General features: G+C 42.3%; 2 protein-coding genes across 2 annotated transcripts in view; both read right to left on the reverse strand.

Annotated features, from left to right (window-relative positions):
- The window catches only part of SPECC1L (sperm antigen with calponin homology and coiled-coil domains 1 like), a 73,756-nt gene extending 66,331 nt beyond the window's left edge, over positions 1–7,425 (reverse strand). The window contains exon 1 of the mRNA XM_074843695.1: positions 7,256–7,425. The gene's annotated coding sequence lies outside the window, so the exon portion shown is untranslated. The remainder of the gene's footprint in view (positions 1–7,255) is intronic.
- Positions 7,426–11,553: 4,128 nt separating this feature from the next.
- Positions 11,554–20,192, reverse strand: part of BCR (BCR activator of RhoGEF and GTPase) — a 102,631-nt gene continuing 93,992 nt past the window's right edge. The window contains exons 22-23 of the mRNA XM_074844111.1: positions 19,577–19,739; positions 11,554–18,851 (exon numbers count right to left, since the gene is read on the reverse strand). Coding sequence (XP_074700212.1) covers positions 18,762–18,851; positions 19,577–19,739 — 253 coding nt within the window. The 3' untranslated portion in view covers positions 11,554–18,761. The remainder of the gene's footprint in view (positions 18,852–19,576; positions 19,740–20,192) is intronic.

Below are 20,192 nucleotides of genomic sequence, written 5' to 3' on the forward strand. Positions count from 1 at the left end.
AGAGAACAGGAGAAGCATACAGAGATACATGCCCTTAGGACCTTCCCTGCCCCCAGGTGCTTACAACTGTGACATTCCCAGCCCCAGAAGGACTCTCCTGGTCTCAGCTGGACCAAGGGAATGGCCTGGAAGGGAACAGCCCATCCACGAGCCAGCCTTGCTAAGGGCTGGAGGAGGGAAGTGCCTGCTGGGGATTGCTTAAGCTAGTCATGAAAGTAATTTAATTGTACCCTGTCACCAAAAGAGGCAGTCCCACCCTTTCCTCAGTCCTCTCCCTGCTTTAAATTCTGGAGATCATAGTTCATTTTTTGATGAGTTGGTCTTTCAGTCAGATCAGGACTGATCTGACTCACCTTATAATTGCTAGATACTACGCAAAGGAAGCAGCGGGACTGTGAACTGGGAAAAAGAAGGAAGGCTCACCCTTTCAGAGACAGTGTAGCCCGAAATTTGTTTGAATTCAGTCTGAGGTTGTTGGACACTCAGCAACAGCCCTGATTGCCTTATTGACATCCAACCACCACCACCTTCCAAGCCACATTATTCTGTGGAGCCACATGGTAAAATAGATGAGGCAACAGATGAACTGTGCCATTTTTAAGCAATTGACACAAGACAAAACTGGGCACTGACCACTGCAGAGGGTCTGAAGATTGGCTATCTATGGGTTTGAATTCTGTGGTCTGACCCACATCTTCCTTTACCTCCAAGACCTGTCTGCAGCACACTCATTACTTAGTTTAAAATCCTTCAGGCTTGGCAGACAGACAAGAGACAGAACTGCATGCAAATCTTCCCTAAGAACCCTGGTATCGCTAGGGGAGGAGCATTTACCTACCCCAGTGTGGAACCCCAAGGACATACTTTTGACTCATATAGGAAAAAAGTCCTTGGGACAGGATGGAGAGGCTTCCATCTGTAGCCACTATTTTTCTTCTTCCTCTCCCAGGAAATAGGATAAGATACTGTCTCTCTTCCGCATTTTTATTCCAAGCCTTCTGGAAAAGAGTGAATCACTAACCATTTCTGGAGTCCCTGTTTCCTTGGACAGTTTGGTTGCTGGAGCAATGCAGGACTCTACCCAGGATGGAGCCTGGGAAAGCACCAAGAGCCCAGGACCAGCAGAGCATCCCTAACTGATGTGACTGCTGATGTGCTGATATCACCATGGAATGCCAAGTGCCTAACGCTTTAGCACTTCCCATTGTGAAACACTTTTACCATATTTCTTTGAGAAGATCCTATACCTCCAGGTTTCGTGGTGAGCCTTTGATGTTTAGCTGAAGGCCTTGGAATAGTTTTCCCATTCCCTCCAGAAGAATGTAGTCTTTTTACTTAAAAAAGCTACACTGAAGTCTTTATAGTTATTTTTTTCCTTCAAATATCCTTTACTTACAACACTAATAAGTTATAGACTTAATGGAATTTTATTCTCTAGATAAATACTATTGTTTTTACAGGTATATATGAGAAACATTTTCATAAAACTGTCGAGAACTTCTTATAATGCATATTTGTATAATTTTATGTTTTGAATATAGCAAATTTACTTCTGAATGTGAAATGCAAGTAGACTGAAATCTCACATGCACATTTGAAACTATAATCTTTAAAACATTTTTACTATTTTTCCTGAGTGAGCTTTTAAACAGAATTTATACTGTTTACTAAGAATTTGAAAGCGTTGGGTATCTTTCAGTCAGACACATAGAGTTAAAATGCAAAAAGAAATAGGTACAAAGCCTAGAATATCAGCATACAGAAGATCAAACCTTGAGAGCATAATATAGAGCATATGGCATAAACAGCAGGTTTTGTTTCTTTGTGACAACTGATGCATAAATACAACAAATTGATTCCTGCCATTAATGACAACCTTTCAGGGCTGAAAACAGTGGTAACTTTATAAGCAGGAAACAAAAGGAACTTAGGAGACTCACACCAGATATATGAATAGATAGTGGTCCAAAGATATGGGACCAAGCCCCTGTATTTTGAGCCCACAAGAAGGAAGGGGTGGCAGCACCATGGAGCAGCACAAGCCACGGGGACCTCTGGCAGCTTCACTAGTCTTTCCATTAGCCTTAGTGTTACTTATGGTACTGATTGCATCTGGAGGAAGAAAAAGACCAGTGACCATAGCACTGAAGAAAGAGGGATAGGCCATCCCTGAAAATCCATAATGCTCACTTAATTAAGCAGATTTATATTGGTAAAGGATATTAACTACTACAAAACAAGGATACTTCGGTATTAAATCAGGATTCTGGGTTCTATTCCTACATCTGTCCATTTTCTTCTATGGCTTTGACACAACCAGTTCATTGTGCCTGAGCTCAGTTGTAAATCACAGTAATATCTGCCATAGCAAACTATCAAAACGTTTGGAGAACAGCATGACAGCACCCTTAAACTTTTTCAAAGTCATAGGGATGCTCATACTTACAGGTTGAGGAAACCCTCTCCTATAGTTTTGTACAAGGCTAGAAAGAAAAATAGCAACAGTTGTGGGGAAAAAGTTTATGTTAGAAAACATTCATTTTAACTTCTTAATTCTTGACGAAAAATTCTCAGTATACTCAAACGCAGTGATACTGCCATGTTCAAGGATGAATCTCATATCTACAAATCATAAATCAAGAATAATTTGATCACAGCTTCCAGCAACTGTACCTATTTAAGAAGGTCATTGTTTCCTGAAGAGACAAGCGATTGTCCATCTGATATAAGTGAGTGCAGATAAAAAGTAGCTTTGCACGATTCTACTAAGAATCTTGCTAGGAAAGATCTTTTTTGACACAGAAACAAATAAAGGCAAAACTAGAACCTCACGTGAGCAGAGTTACTCAGTCAAACTTGTGGTAGGAATTGTGTCTAGAAAGAACAGTTTTAATTATTTTTTTTCTTTTCCTTCAGAAAAGCCCATAGTCCTTCAGGGACTTAAAGGAAATATTTGCCATTAACTATTTACAATGCTGGTTACTTCTCAGGGAAAAGCAAATTGAAACAGACAAAAGTGTTGTTTGCAAAGAAAGAAAGATTTTTCACTGCACAACAGATGCTACTTCAATGCATACCCATTATCAAACCTCAGTGCCATTTAGCTTGCTAAATAAAAGAAACTTTAAGCTCAGGACAACTCGGAAACTCAGTAAAAGTAAAAAAAAAATTTAAAAAATCCTATGGCTAAACAGAAAAAGTCAAGCTCTAATAGATCATTTTTATAAACTTGTCTGTGTCAGTTAAGACCTGTCAATATGAAGACTGCCAACATTTTAGCGATGAACAGTGAAATATGTTGAAGGAGCCTCTCCACACCAACCCTCACACAGCAAGGAAATTCTGTAACAGAAGTTTCAAGAAGGCTCCATCTGCCAAAACCACTGTGTGCTTTTAATTAAGAACGCATATAGAAATGTATTAAGAACACAGAAACTTTCAAGGAGTGTTAAGAATGCCAGCCTCTTGGTCAAGCTTTCCACCCACCCCCCCAAATGTATATCCCATAGGAAATCATTATTCACAGCATGTACCTGTTCAGAACACGTATCCTACACTGGCTAAGTGACCAAAGTCAAGGAAATGTTTTTAGCATCAGAAAAATACCAATACTTTCAGGCTGATGTCATCAAATACATCACTCAAGTACTTTAACACTACCTTTATTATTTTTCAATACTATTTAAATACTAGATGTTAGATGCTCAGTTTATTTTCTTGAATAAAACTGCATATACACCAGTCAGTCGCAGGTGATCATTAGCTTGGCTTCATTCTGGCAAACAGTCCTGGAAAATAAAATCAACTGAGAATCATGCAAGACTTACGTTTCATAAGTGTCAAACCAAGTCTTTAAGTAAGTAAAAATGAGTTATTTTCTCTCTTGAAATTTTCCTTAAGTGGCTTTACAACCTTTTAATATGTAACAAATGGCTAGTTCTAAATTGTGATTTTTTTTTTTTTATTTATTTTTGGTACTGAAACCTTGCAGACTGATCCCCTTTAAAAAGTCTTCTTTTACCTAACTTGACAATTTATTCTTGTATTACTCTTTTCTGCAATTTGGAAAAGCTACTAGTTCTGCCACTTAGTTGCAACACAGCGTCAGTTCTTTGCAAAATTAAGGTATCCTGAGACATTCACTTACAAAGATGAAGATCAAAAATTGTAGCACCTTTACAGTAAAGAAGAAGTCCTCTTTCCCAAAGAAAATCATGCATGTGTGTGTGAAAACTCTAATGATGAATTATTTATATGTTAAAAGATAGTATCCTATGATTACTTGCAGGCTGCATTAAACTGTTAAGTGCTCCAAATGGTGGCTTCTCTGATCATTTCAGCTGGAATAAGCTCAAACGAAACAAGTAATATGTTCCTTGTGACTAGTCACTTAAGGCTATGATTAAGTATATAACTCTGCTTCTAACACCCGTTTTTTCTCCCTTTTTCAGTATACAGACTAAAAATAAGATCAAATGGGGTGATTTTTGAAGCCAGGAAGTACAACCATAACTTTTCTTACGCTGTTTTTCCCACTGAGCAATAGAGATTTAGTCACATTAATAGCATTATACACTTCTAGAACTGGATCCCAGTTGGCAAGACAGGCTCCAACGTCGTAAGATCAAGGCAAGAAAAAAAGAACTTCTGAAGTACATTACTAAAAGATCTCATAAGGAGTTTCCATTGCATGCCTCCACCTTCTGAGAATATATTTTCCTCTTTCATACTAACAGGAAAGCAAAAATGGCACAATCTTATTTCCCTTCATCACGTTACTTGTAAGTATATATTTATTCATTCCTAAAATGTTAACTGCACATCACCTCATCTATTCTGTACAATTAAATCTTTGCAGCATAAAAATAACTATTCCAACACGCACTTAGACAGAAACTTCTAAAACTCATTGGCCACCCTTACACTAGTAACTAACACAGGCACAAACCTGCACTGCTTGATTTGTGGCTATACAGCCAAAATCGCGTTCCCCTCTCCCCCACCCAGAAAGGGTGGCCATGTCCCATCTCTGTTTGGACAAGTCCTGGCATTTGCCACCTTTGAATGATGCCCAGGTATGGCTTAGGAAAGTGCTAGGTGGCCTAGCTAAGCCATACCAGTGGCTATGCTGACAATTTACTAGCGTGAACAATCACATGCCAGACCTCAGCCTAACACTCATGTTTTCTTTGATTTGCTACTATGGACACACTCTCCGCTAAAGAAAAGTTTGCTTAAGCCTGTCCTCAAGCCTGACATAGAAGATGCCAGGTAGCATGCCTGGAAGGCCACAGAGATCACACCGCCCTAGAACATGGAGCAAAAGGGAAAACACCGCAGAGCTGGTAAGCTGCAAAACACAATAAAAACTACAGTCCATGAGAACTGGAAAACCCTGCACAGAAGTTTGCCCACTGTGACATTCCACCATCATCAAATTTTAATAAAAGTCCTTTATACTACTAAAGAGACAACACAGATCTTTTTCAATGATCACACCAAAACTCACATCAGCAAACACTCATTGACTTGAGCACATAGAAGAACTGGGAAATGTGAACTGCAGTGTTTACCTAGATGACACTCTATTTGACAGAAATGATACAATAAATTGGAAAGATTTAAATTAAGAAGATTTGAGATGTTTTGCTCCCCACAATTAGATACTGTATTCAATAAAGAAAAATAGACATGGGTCTTCAGACATACAAAAACTTCTGAAAAAACAAGTTTTCTTTTCTTTTATTTCACATTGTCTACGAGCCTAGAATCTGATTTTTCCATTAACTGAAAATTAAGTGGCAGTGTTACAAGAAACAAGAGACTACTGCTGTCTCAGTTTCTCAATTTTAATCTCAGACTGTTTACAGTGACCTACTCTTTTCATTTTTGTTAGCAACTACCTAACAACAATCAACTAGGCTGGAGGGGGGAGGAGAAATTTTACTTCTGAGCTACTGCAGAACTGTACTGTGATCCACAGAGTGTTAACAGCAGCCACTGACTTTAGTTTGCCTACGTTTCAGCAGACAAAGTCCATACCATTAATTAAGCAGGAAGCAACAACAGAAGGCTTATGTTTGCTTTTGGGGTGAGCAGAGTTTGCACAGACTACGTCCTTCGACAGAACCTACAGCTCTTCAGAACACTTCTCACGCAGTTTACAAGACCAATTTTCTGCTACAAGAGAGCTATGTTTTCCAGATCCTAGCACAGACAGACACTTCATGCAATCACAGGCGGTGAGATGCTGTTGTGGAGAGAAGCGTGCAGTTTGCTGAGCATCAGCACTGTATTGTTTTTCTCTCTGAGGACACAGAGTACAGAAAACTCTTAGAACAGGCTGGTGACTCTCTGATTTTGGCCCAGCTATAGGAACCTGCTTTTCTTCATCCTGGCACTACCAGGTCATGTACAGCTTGCAAGAAGGAATACTGTGAGACTCAAGAAGACAGACAGAAGGCACAAAACTGGAACTTGTAGGATCTTTCAGCTATAAAAATCCAGAAAAACTGTACTCCAGACAAGCGTGAGACAAAGGTCCTCCCCACCACACGAAAACCTAGCTACAAAGGTGCTCAAGGGCAAGCTCTCTACCTCTCTCCTCAGGAAGCTCCCACACGCACCACACCATCCCTCTCCGCAGAAACAACCCAGCAGCGTGAAACAAATGATTTCACCGCGGGACGCAAACCCGGGCAAACCTGAGCTTGCCTCAGTAGCCGGGAACCGCGAAGCCCTCCGTTACCTCACCGCCTCCCAGCCAAGCGGGCGAGCCGGCCTCCCCCGGGGCACCCCAGGGCGGCTCTCGCCGGCAGCGCCTCGAAGGGACAGTCACAAAATGGGTGACAGGGACGACGCAGCGCGCTCGGCCAGCGAGGGGAGGGAGGAGGATGCCGCCGCCGGGCGAGCGGGCGGCCCCTGAGGCGCGCGGGGGGAGCCGAGGCGGGAGCGGGACGGCTGTCACCGCCGCGGCCGGCTGAGAGGGCGAGCGGCGCGGCGGGGGCGACAGCGCGGCCGGCGGCCCCCCGGGGCACAGGGGGCGCAGAGGGAGGCGGCGGCGGCAAGGAGACCGAGCCCCGGGGCGAGCAGCGCGGGAAGGGGCTCCGTGAGGCGCTGCGGCCGGCGGGAGCGAGGCGAGCGGCAGGAGCCCGCGACACAGGCCCTGCCGGGGCCTGCGCGGCCGCGGGCGACCCCCCTTACCGGGCGGGCGGGGGTCGGGGCTGGGCAAGGCTCGCCGGTGCTCGGCGCTTACCGGGCAGCCGCCTCCTTCCCGCTTCTTCGCGGCGCGGCCCGAGTCTCGGGGGACCGCGCCGGGTCGGGTCGGGCCGGGTCGGGCTGCGAGCGCCGCCGGCGGGAGGGGGAGGGGGCGCGGAGGGGCGCGCGGGGACCGCAGAGACCCCCTCCGCCCGCCTCCGCCTGCGCCCCGCCCCTCGCGGGCGGTACCACCGCACTGCGCAGGCGCCAGCCCCGCGCCCAAGGGCCGGGGGTGCGGAGTGCGCCGCCACCGGCGGCGCATGCGCTGTCGCGCCCCCGCCCCGCGCGTGCCGCCGGGGGGGGCGTGGCCGGGCGAGGTTCCTCGCGGTGGGCTCAGGGGCGCTGTCCTGCGGGGAGGCGGCGGCGGCGGCAGCAACAATAACAACAACAACCGGTCGGGGCTCCCCCGGCGCCGTCTGCGGGGGCGGTGCCCGGGTAAACCGCCGGCGGGGCGGCGCGGGGGCTCTGCCCGCCCTGGCTGCGGTGGCGACCCGGCGCTGAGGGGCTGCGCTGCCCCTCGGCTGAGGCGGGCTGGGGCGGCGGCGGCCTCGACCCAAGGCCTGGGTCTCGCTCTGGTAAAAAAACATTTTTTCCTGGAATAAAAACGTAGTTTTTAAGCGTCAGAGAAACCTTAAGGAGGGAACCAGCGAGTGTGCAGCAAAGGTTGAGGGTGAAGGCGCGGCGGCGTTAGAGCAGCGCTGCCGAACACCTTCCCCAGCGCGCAGGAGCGGGCGGCCGCTGCTTGAGCAGCGGGCGCGCACAAGGCAGGTAGCGCAACCCCGCCGAGGTGGGAGCGGAGGGGCTGTGGGTCTCCTAAGCCTGTGCCTTGCAATACAATATTAGATTAAGTATAGCTTTTCATTTACAAGAACTGCCTGTGAACACCAGCTTTCAGGCTTTTAGCTCCTTTTAAAAGACTACATGCACTGAGCTAAGTTTTGGAGCTCATCGTTGTTACACAGGACGTGTGACTTGTTATGAATAACAAGCAACTGCAGTTAATAAACCCAAATTACAGTGTTGGTGCTTTAGTGGGAGGTACAGCAGTCTGTATTTACAGGCATTGGCTGGAAAGTGCTATGAACACAGTAACTGAGAAAATGTGCTGATTTGACATATCCCTGTGAAAGTTTCCCCATCAGGGTTTCTGTTTAGCTCAGACCACGAGTTAAAACCTCTCTCCCAGCAGCAATTCAGCTGTTTTATCAAAAGAAACACTTCAATATAAGATTGCGTTACAGCGTCTCCCTTGAGGTACGTTCCTTCCTAGAATTTGTAGGGCTGCAGATCAGTGAGGGGGAGTATGATTTACAGTCCCCTTGTTATCTCGGGTGAAATTTTAATTTTTAATACTGTAAAGCAAAGTAAATGACATCTATGTTTCATCAGAATTCCCTTTAAAACTGAGAGGATGTATGCTTCCAGATGTTACGACATAGTTTGGTTTAAATTGTGGGAAAAATTTCCTATTTAAGTGTCTTACAAAGTGAGTCATTTTATTTAGCTGTCCTTCCCAATCCATATCTCTGTTGGTGTGCCTGTTCTTAACTGGCAGGATTCCCCTGGAAGCTGTTGCACAGACACAGTGTATTTGTTTGACGTTGAAAGGTTCCTTTATTCTTAAGTAATATTTCCAATGTTTGTTTTGTAACAATATGACCAATGTCATTCCACTGGGTTTTCTGATCCATGATGTTCAACAAAATGTCATTCCGTGGTTCTACCTTTGGATTGAATTTTAAGAGTTATTAGTAAAAAAGGGCATTTCAATTACAATCAGCAGCATTAATTCTGTATTAGGGATGTGAAAAATGTCTGCATTTGTTTGTACAGTCTGTTTACACAGTAGCCCACAAAGGAGCTCTGCTTTCTGTTTTCTAGCAGGAAACAGAACGTGGTTCGTTCAGCTCGCTGAATTAATGAACAGGCTGTGAGCTGACAGTCCACATGACTGGTGTCCTAGTTCAGGAACTTGAAAGGTCACTGAAAAAACCTGCATAATATTGCAGCATTATATCCTGTAATGTGTGCAAGAGTGGTTCAACTGTCTACTAGGAAAACTTTCTTTGTGGTTATGTTCTGGATTAGATTGCCCAAGAGGATTACAGAATTTCCATAATTGGAGGCTTCTAACAAAAGAGCAGACAAATGTCTCTCGGGAGTGGGGCAGGTACAGCTGATCCCGTCTCAGACTGGCAGCTGTATCCTGCAGGGCTTCTGGGGAGCAGCTGCCTCAGGGCAGCCTGCTCCAAGCTTCAGGAAGCAGCATGAGGACTGCCTGGAACATGAAGAGACACCTGCTCAGGTGTAGCAATTTGCACAGAACATCCATGGTTATTATGCACTCATATGCACTCAAATGCTCTTTCTCATCCTGCTCCAGCCTTAAGTTTCATTTGTTCTTTCTCGTTACTGTAAGTGTTTAGTGGATGACTTTGCACAAGCTTGCGCTCTGCAGTTCATCTCAAGCCAGTGGTGCTGCTCACTCAGGGTCTTCAAGTGAGGGAAAGCAGCTGGGAGAAGCGGCCGAGAAGTGCCAGCCTGGTAGTCAGTGATGACGTGGCTGAAGTGTGGCTGCGTGAGCAGAGCTCCTGGTAGAGCTCCCACCTGGAGTAGGATGTGACCAACACAGGATTCTCCACCTGGGGCAGGGTAATCCTGGTTATACATACAAACTGGAGGAGGAGAGGCTGGAGAGCAGCCCCGCAGAAAGAGATCTGGGGCTTTGGGTTGATGGCAAGTTGAATATGAGTCAGCAGTGTGTCCTGGCAGCCAAAAGGGCCAACAGTGCCCTGGGGTGCACCAAGCACAGCACAGACTGTCGAGGGAAGCGACTGTCCCACTCGACACTGCACTGGTGCCGCCCCACCGCGAGTACTGGGTGCAGTTTTGGGCGCCTCAATGTAAGAAGGACATCAGATTATTTGAGTGTGTCCAAAGGAGGGTGACCAAGATGGTGAAGGGTCTTGAGGGCAAGACTTACAAGGAGCAGCTGAGGTCACTTGGTTTGTTCAGCTTGGAGAAGAGAAGGCTGAGGGGTGACCTCATCACAGTCCACAGCTTCCTCAAGTGGGCAGCGGAGGGGGAGGTGCTGATCTCTTCTCTCTGGTGGCCAGCAATAGGACATGAGGGAGTGGAACAAAGCTGTGTCAGGGCAAGTTCAGATTGGACATTAGGAAAAGGTTCTTCCCTGAGAGCGTGGTCAGTCACTGGGACAGACTCTCCAGGGAAGTGGTCACAGCCCCAAGCCTGGCAGAGTTCAAGGAGCATCTGGACAACACTGAGCCATAGTTTCAGACAGGCCTGCGAGGACCAGGGAGTTGGACTCGATGATTCTTACGGGTCCCTTCCAACTTGAGATATTCTGTGACACCTTCCAGGCTCACTCAGGGGCATCTAGTACCATTCAATGTGGTTGCACTACAAAGCTATGCTTTTTAATTAAGTAAGAACCATTTTGCAGAAGAATGCCACATTGAAGCTATCTGAAAAGTATTTTGAAAATCATTAAACAGATATACCACTGTTAGGAAGTATTAGTAATAGTCACTGAGTTTCCCCTTTTTTTCCCAATTTAGGGGTAAGCGTGACATTTTCTTCTTGACCTGCATCTTATTTCAGTGTTAAACACTGTAAAGTCAGCTACATTTTTCTCCACTTTGGATATTGCCATTGAGACATGTCAGCTTTGTGATCCACACTGAACGAAAATCAGCTAGAGACCTTTCGAGCAGGTATCTTTTTATTATAGAGGTTTATATTTTATATTAAATTTGGAAACATACGTATACTTTAATTACATTAATAATTTAAATAACATTGGATTTAAATAAAGCACTAAGAAATCTTGATTTAAATAACTGATTCAGTTTCCACATTGATTCCTACAAAACCCACTGATTTCATGCAATGTTTGAAGAGGCCAGAGCCTCTCGTTCTAGTGCAGAGGCCTGCAGAGGCCACTGTAAAGGATCCATGGTTTGAGACTGGCTCCATTTTGAAGCAGTACTCCTACAAAAGGGTTAACACGCATCTGAAAATGGACTGTTTTGCCCAGCTACTTCTCTACCTTACGTGTAAACTATTTCCACATTATAGTTGTTTTAGTTTAATTTAGCAATAACCCTGTACTAACCTCTAGATTTTAAGCTTTTACCTTGTAAAGCATGAAATAGCTTTTATTTTGAAACACCAGTGTTAAATTCCATACCTCTAGCAAATTCTGTTGAATGCATTCACACATTCAGTTTAATGTAGGCCCAGTTTTTAGTTAAATAAGACTAAAAGAACCTGACAAACATAGATACAGGAGATTTTATTTAACATTGTGTACAAAGAAAGGCTACAGATGCCTTTTTTTCCCTCCACATACAGTTTTTGGATCCCTTTTGCATACCACTTTTCTCAGAAAATCAAAAAAAAATATCCAGAATGACAGGTTTTTCCTCCCTTTTTTTCCCCTTTCCTTTTTCCCTCTCTTTAGGCCTAAACTGAGAGATGTTTAGCAGTACAGTTTCAACACCTTTCAATATTAAACTATTAGGATTAGGTTTTCTTTTTGAAAAAGAGAGCACTATAAGCTACTGAAGCACTAGCAACAGCAGTATAAAATGACAAAAAACAACTTCCTAATATGGTAGTGTTAAAACAATGCCAACAATATTAACTCTGATGAAACCCAAAATTATCCAAACAATAAGTTGTTTGTCTTCTACACGATAATTTAGCACTAATTATATAATTTAATTATATTTATATTTAAATAAATAGTCTTAACTCCTTTCCTTGGAATTCTTCATGGATTATAAAAACTTGTAATACTAGAGATAAGAACAAACTGCACAACTTACATAGGCAAGAGAAGGCTTAGTTTTATTTTATTTGCTGGACAGACACAGAAAGGACAACATTTCAGAGTGTCCATGTTTAAATTCACCATTTCATTGTGGTGCTTCTCAGTCATCCAACACAACAATTTCTTAACCCTCTTTCTGCTGCCTTGGTTAGTACTGATATCCCATCTCCGCAATCGTCCCTGCATAGGTAAGTTTTATCCAGAATTCCAAACACATTACCCTTACTGAGTGCCTTCACAAGTTTTCATACGTCACTGTGAAGCCCAAAACAAGATTTCTCTTAGGCTGTCAGAAGCAGTAAAGAAGGGATTAGAAGATGCTGTTGTGAAGAAATGTCCTTTTGCTGTGGGGGCTTTTAGATGAAAAACTATGTCAAATATAGTAGGTGGTAGATACGGATCAGTTTTCAGCTATTTGTGTAACACCTAGAGTTAGTGTAGTCCCAATTTCTCCCAAAATGGGACTAAAATGGAGGAAATTTGAGCTACTCTATGCAGATTGGCATTTGATCATTCAATTAGGCACAGTAAGAAGGATCTGGATGAGGCTTTTCCCCTAACTGCCTTCTGGGCCTCACTCAGACTGCCCCAGGGGCAATGTGAGCACCCAAGGCCCAAGGCCAGCTGCTCACTGGTGGGCTCTACCCTGTGATCCTTGGGTTGGGTCATCTGCAGAACGCTGCCACATTCTCCTTCCAGGCAGGAAGCTGGTTTGTACACAAGCCTGCCCTTCGTACATCCACAGGGATGTAACGTGGCCTTGGCATAGAAATCATTCTGCAGATTAGAGAAATGGCTCATCTGTAGGACGTCTTGGGTTCTCAAAACATCTCACTACCAGGGAAAAAGACTGCAACAGTTACACAAACGAAAGCTCTAGTGGAAAATAAAAAAGTTTTCCCCATTCTGATGAACGATTTTGACAATAGGATTTGAACATGACTGTGATTAAGACAAAGCAGTAGAGCAAACAGTTCTGCTAGGCTTGGGGACTCTCTAATCATATTAATTCCCAAATATGCTTGAACAGGTGTAAATAATAGCATCTTACTGAACTTGCTAACCAGGCCTACATGAGCCCAGAGCTTTAGCAGTACCTGGCCCATTCTGCACCAGGATTGCAACCATTTCCAGACTGGAAATATTTTATTTATCTCCAGGGATAGCTGTGCTACAAACTGAACCTCCTGGTGGGGTCGTTTCTACAGTGCAGAATGATGTGGTTTCTGTTGGAAAAGGAGGGGGCTTTCCTACAGCAAGGTGAAACATGACAGTAGGAAATAAATGGACAGTATTCACATGGTTCACCTGCATGTTTTTTTACAACAGTCTCCAGCAATTGCACTATGAGATGGTAACACAAAGAGAATCAACAGAGGAGGAAAACTAGGTCATTTAATAATTTTCTAATTCTTGGCAATAGCATTTATGTATTTGCTTGACCTGGAAGGCCTAAATCTAGTGATATGGTCATAGGAGGAGGAGAATCAAGATTACATGCACTCAGGTTTGCTTTGGTCCTACTACTTCAACCATTTTGTCGTTACAGCATGTTGTGACATTTTATCCTTGCAGCCTAGAAACAGACTTTCAGCTTAAAAAATAGTTTAACTTTCTGGTTCAATTCACTTTTCCCTTCTTTGTGGTGGTGTTTCACCTACATTAATATATGGACTCTATTGCTCCTCCTGATCTATTGCCACAACAGTGGGGAAAGAGAGCAAGCGCTAAGCCTTGCTTTCTTAGCACTGAACTGTGAATTTTCAGTGGCAAGAAAGGGGTTGCAGCACATCAGAACTGGGAGGCTACAGAAGCTAAATTCCTGGCGTTCCCATATTAATGTTTATTTACTGGCAAGACAATCTTTACTTACAGTTATCTAGGGCATAAGCCACCTTCTGTAATGTGAAATGAGAACTTCTTTCTACTTCCACATGATGTGATCTGAGTGATGCCTAATTATGCTTCTCTTTTCTATTTGTGTTACCTTTATTCTGTAAAACCTCATTAAGGAGTAATCATTAACTGTAAGTGCTTCCTTTAGAGCTTCTGTTGATTCTGAGGGCAATCCATGTATTGAATTCTATTCAATCAGAAAATTCATAGAACACACATGAACATTCATTTCATTCTAGTTCAGAATGGAGAATTGCTAATACTAGTCTAAGGCTCCAGTATCTCAGTTGCACGTGCCCTCAGTTAAAGGAAGTGGATGTTATCAGATTTATTTTTCTGATAACAGTACTATGACAATGTTGGCAACGTTTACAAAGAAAAACATACCTAGACTACAAATTTAAGAGGGCATAAACAAGTGACTAACTACACCAAGAATTTGATTAATTTGATCATATCTACTTAGGAATTGCCTTTTCAGATTTTTCTTCTTCAAGGAACAGAAGCAAATCCCTTACATTTAGCATGAATGTACTCGTCTCCTGCTAGGTCTTTTTCTTAAAACATTTCCCATTTCTTACTAAAATTTCCATAATAAGAATGCCACATCTGATAATGTTATCCCAGTAGATGACCAAGCACTGAAACAAAAGGATTAACCAGTGAGGAATCAGAGAGGGTTGTTTTTTTGCCATCAGATTTTAAACACTTTTAAAAGCCATGTTGGTCAATTTACATTTTATACATACTTGAAAGAATGGCACGTTAAGATAAATGAACACATTGTGATGCCTTCCAGTGTTACAAGGGTGACAGACAGATTTGGAGATCCATGTATACTTTAAAGAACAGTACATTGGTTTAAATAAACTCATAGAAAACTAACATAAACAACCGTAAAACAGATTTTTAAACACGTAAAATGAATAAACTGTAAAAATACTGCATCTCCCATAAACATACTCTGTGGTTCCACCACCTCGTGGCCAACAAAGAAGTTGCAGTTTTGCTCCGTAGGGTGCATGCTGATTGCCTTGTCCTAGCAACTGAAGGTCAGAATCAAGGCAGGCAGTGGGCATCAGCAAATCATAGTCACCACACTGCTCTATTTTGCCCTTAGCTGATACATTGAAAAATAGCAGCATTAAAATACAGCTTGAAATAGCTTAGCTACTACCTCAACTTGTTAAAAATTGTGCAAGAATAAAGAACACCAGCAGCATTTTAATGGATGTGTTTCAATTTGGTTTCAAACACTCCCCTCCCATACAAAGCACACACAAACACAAAGCTGAAACTGATCTAGTAACTGTTATTTCTTGAGCATCTTTGAAAACTTTTCCCATAGTTTGCATTACTTAACTTTTTAAAATTTTACTTAAAAACCTATTCAGCGTTAAAAAAATTCATGAGGAAACTGATGCTTATTCCTCTCTTTAAACTGGAGATACACAAACTATCCTAAACACCTGAATTTCTTTAGTTGAAAATATTAACGTTTCAGATTCCTGTTACTGAAAGCTACATTTTTAGAAAGGTCTCTCCAATACACTAGAAACTGAAAGAGCATAAACTCCCAGTGCACATGTAAAGGGTAATTTTTTGCTAGTTTGCTCTTATATTGTACCTTTTTGATATAGAAAATGGAAGAGTTAGGTTTTCTGACAGAACTCGCAAGGGAATACGTAAGAGTAGAAATCAGAAGGCCTTCTCTAAAGCCAGGTTTTGCAATTCCCTTTTAAAGTATGATAAGGCTTATTAAAAAAATAACAAAGTAAAAAAAACCAAAACCAACCAACCTCCCTGGGAAAAGAACATAAAAGCCTTTTGGAAATACTTAATTTCTGAAAACATAAGACTATTTGAAAAAACTTAATTGCAAAATTAAATGAAATTCAAGAAATCAGTTCTCATATTTCAAATGAGTCCATGATTTCATCATCAGCATATCTTTTCCAGCCCAAAATTACCAGCTTTGGGAAAAACATATTCATACTTAACAGAAATAATTAATGGGTTAAGTTAAATTAACTTTTTTTCCCTGATCCACATGCCTGCATGTTAGATAATGTTACATTAGAACTGAGCATTGTAATGAGAGACTAAAAGCAACCACCTGTAACAGTAACCAAAGCAAAAGCAATTTTCTCATGGTTACATACTATAGATCAGTACTTTAATATTAAAATCAACTTCCTATATAAATAAAAATAAAAAAGTTGGGCAAAAGTAAATTGGCACAGTCATTATGGTATTGCTTTCCAGTTTCAACACTGCAAAGAGCAGCCACAGATTCCAAACACCAAAAGGAAAAGGCTGTTACCCAACCACCTGGTGTAGTTTGGTTGGGTTTTTCCTTTTAAATCAGCAGCGCTACTGCCTCAGATACATCAGACAACAGCTTGGAATGGGTTGGTGTGCAGCTTGCAGTAAAAGGATTGCTATAGAACTGCTATGTAAAAATGAGAACAAATACATAAAAACAAAACCAGAGAGTGTGGTTTACTGCTCTGCATGACTTTCCTTAAGTCAATGTTCTTCAGGATTGTGACTAATTTTTACCTTCAAAAAGGCAAAAAATAAAATTTAAAAAAAAAAAAATCAAAATCTTAAGCTTTCAAGTTTCCTTGCCTTCATTCCCTCCCTCCCCCAAAAAAGCACCTCCTACTATAAACAGTTTTTCTGTTTTACGGGTTCAGAAGTTGGAATGTAGTGGAAATACATACAAGAGAGAAGGAATTTCTAGTTGTACATTACATTACAAAGAGGTTTGCTCCCAGACCTAAGGAGGGAGGGATACTAAGCAATATTAAATTCCTATAAGAATCCTTACAAAGCATGCAAAATATTGATATACTCACAAAATCGAAATTTATATTTGTTCCTTTTTGAATTTGCAACTTCACAGTACAATAATTTCTAATATTATGCAGCAGTCAATTACAGTGACTACAAAATCATTTCCCTTTAATTTTTTCTTTCCATTTGTTTGAAAGACTCCTTTGTTTTTCGTTTTTGTGTTGGTGGTTTTTTTTTTTTAATTGAGAGGTCGCAGATCACCCATCAGAAAATGTGAAATTCAGCATAACAGGGGTTGCTTTCTTTGTCATATTTTCCCTAAAATGATGTTGACAATCTACCAATCTTTCAAAATCTGTCCCTCCCTCCCCTTCTCATGCTGATTCCTTCCCTTGTCTACAAGCTGTACTTTTCTTCTCACCAGGATGATGATGGACGGATGCCACTAAATGGATGCTGCATACCTGGGTAGGAAGTAAAGGGGGCTGGAGTAGTTTATGAAAAATGGAATCGCTCCCACCCCCCCAAGGTGTTTGGCACAACTGCTCCACAGCCAGCCTACTGCGCTCTGGATACCAGCAGTGAGATTGTGTTCAATTCCCTAGACAAATCCTGCTCCCCTTTATGCCTGCGTAGCCCCCGGGCTTTAACTGGCTGAGGCAGGGAAACACCAAGGTGGTACTTGGCAAGACCTTTTGTACTGCTGTATGTAGTTCCAGAGACATTTCTTCACTGCTCTTATTTAAAACAGGGTTGGAATTTCTGGAGAATACACAATGCATGCTACTTGCTAGATTGTCCATAAAGTACATTCTGATACATTTTATCCAAGTATTTGTGTCTATCAGAAAAAGACTCTGGTAGAAGCAATGTACAAAGCCTCCAAAAATTCAAGTATCAAAAAAAAAAGATGTTTTGATAAAAGTTTGGAGTAAGCCACCAGCCAAACTGACAGCCATTGATTTTTTTTTTTTTTGTCCACAAATGCTTTAATTATTTTTGCAGTGATAATGTCTTTTCTTTGGAGTGTTGGGAATTAACAGTCTTCCCAATTAATTTTCATTAAATTTGGTGGGGTCTAAGGAATTTAGCAATCCTGCCTGGATAATACTGGCCCTGCTTTTTATATGCAAACAACAGAATCACTGGCTAATCCTCCCTGCCTCTCCTTAATTTGCTGTTATTTATCTATAGTGTAACATCACTGGGTCTGGCTCCCTTAACCCAAAAAAACCCATCGGAAGTGGAGCATAGGCAAGAGCAGGGTCTCTCCTTCCCTAGAGCTGTATAAACATTTGCAAGGGAAAGGGTGGATGAGAAAAAAAAACCAACAAAACCAACCCCCAAACAAACCAACAGTTCTAGTTGTACGCAAAACTGTTTCATTTCTTTAGAACCCTGTTCAAATCAAGACTTGAATTTCTGAGGAGGAAATCTTAGATCCCAGACCCTTCCCTTCTCCTCTTGCAAAGCAATGCTAGTTTTGTGGCCTAGAACAGTACTTTAAAAACAGCAGTTATTAAAGACACAGTTGTGATATATCCTTTAACTCCCCCTCACCCAAAAAGGGGTATCCTATCAAGTGGTCCAGTAGAAATCTTGAAGTTCCTTTATGATAAATTAAATCCATAAAATGAGGAATACCTTCTGTCACATTCCCAACAAGAATAATAGCCACACTCTGTGGTGCATTTGTTCAAGTGTCTATTGCTCCTTCTAGTGGAGATTCTGCAGAGCTCCATCTCCAGTTCAGTTCTGGTCCTACCAATCAAGAGTAGAGATTTTTCTCCTCAGCTTGTCTCTGGTTAACAAACAGCAGAAGCACTGAGGGCCATAACTCCCCAGGACAGGGACAGGCCAGCAATGTCTGAAGAAACACCAGTCGTCTTGTTCTCAGGTGTGGCAGATTTATGCCAAGAGCAGTTTTATTGTGTCCTGTTGGTATCCCAGGCACCTACACCTCTGTGGAAAAGAGAATACTTTGCCTCTTGCTGTCTGGGGTAGGGATAGTCTCTAGCTGCAGGAAGTACAGAAGAACTTGAACCTGGAAAGAGAAAGAAAGAAAGAGGTAATAATAACACCCTGTTAACTCCTCCTCATCCTGGCTATTTGAGTGTTGGCAGACAGGCCCACAGCTCTCCACAGGAACATCTTGCAGTTACATATTTGTTTTAATACAGAGTATAATATCAGCAGGCATATTAAATCTTGGAGTGCTTCAGAGACACTCTTTTCAGCTTCCAGGGTATAACAGTGGTGTTGGTGTTCCACTGCACTGAAAAAATCTGACCTATAATTTGCCATTCCTCAATCAAAAACGTACAAAACAGCCTCTAACACAGCCTGTATGTTTGAATTGTCTGCATCGCTTCAAAAGGCAGCAGTGCCAAAGGAATCTGAATTTAGCAAAGAATTTTGTTATGCATTAGTGAGGGTGGTTTAAGTGTTGAGCATCGCAGATAAACACTGATGGTCCTTTTATCCCAGGCTAGCAATATGGCGCTGCGAGACAGCTCTCAGAAAAATCTTACTGTGCACAAAGAGGAAGGATACAGGATGTGCACATAACTGACGTTTTTTCATGAGAAGCTGTATTAGTACAGATGCAAACTGAACTGCCTGAAGAAATGCAGTTCTATAAACAGTCTAAAATGTCTGTGTAAGGGTGAAAGTTGTTTAAAATCCTGTCATGAAAACACAGAGGGATGGCGGAACCAGGCCGTGCTAGAGGACTGCCAGTTCCCAGATACTGCCTTCACAGGATTTTACCTGGGACATGACTTCTAGCGACCAGCTATCAGTCATTGTGATAGGCTGCGTTGGGTTAGCAGGGATTTTACTGTCCTTCTCTGAAGGTCTGAGCAGTGTTGGTCCAAAGACAGTTGCAAGATTATGCAGGGACATCTTGTTAACGCTTTCCCTCTCAGCAACCCTGGCAGAAGAAACAATGAACAAGGCAGATATTTGTAAATACCTGAGTTTGGAAGTGTCCTTAAATAAGAAACCTTATTTATTCCTTTTGTAAAAAGTTTTAGATACATTCAATCAACCACTCTCCGTATGTGCCTAAAGGAACTTTATATATAAGCAAATACCTTGATCTGACACAACCACAGTCTCCAGGGACTCTACAGACATGATTTAAACTTGGAAGAGGAACTCCTGCCTACTGTCTGGCCAGGCAGAAGTGGGACAGGAATAAAGTAATCTTTTTCATCCCAGCTTTATGAATGAGAAACTGTGGCACAAAGGTTAAAAAATTTACCCAACGGCAGAACAGTCTGCAGCAGAAACACATGTAAAACCCAGATTTCCTGGATTTTAATCCAGAACCTCAGTCACAAGATTATTTTTCATCTCTCCAGTGACAGCCTCTGGTATGTAC

The sequence above is a fragment of the Strix aluco genome, chromosome 18, assembly GCF_031877795.1.
Source record: "Strix aluco isolate bStrAlu1 chromosome 18, bStrAlu1.hap1, whole genome shotgun sequence".
In the NCBI taxonomy this organism is placed as follows: domain Eukaryota; kingdom Metazoa; phylum Chordata; class Aves; order Strigiformes; family Strigidae; genus Strix; species Strix aluco.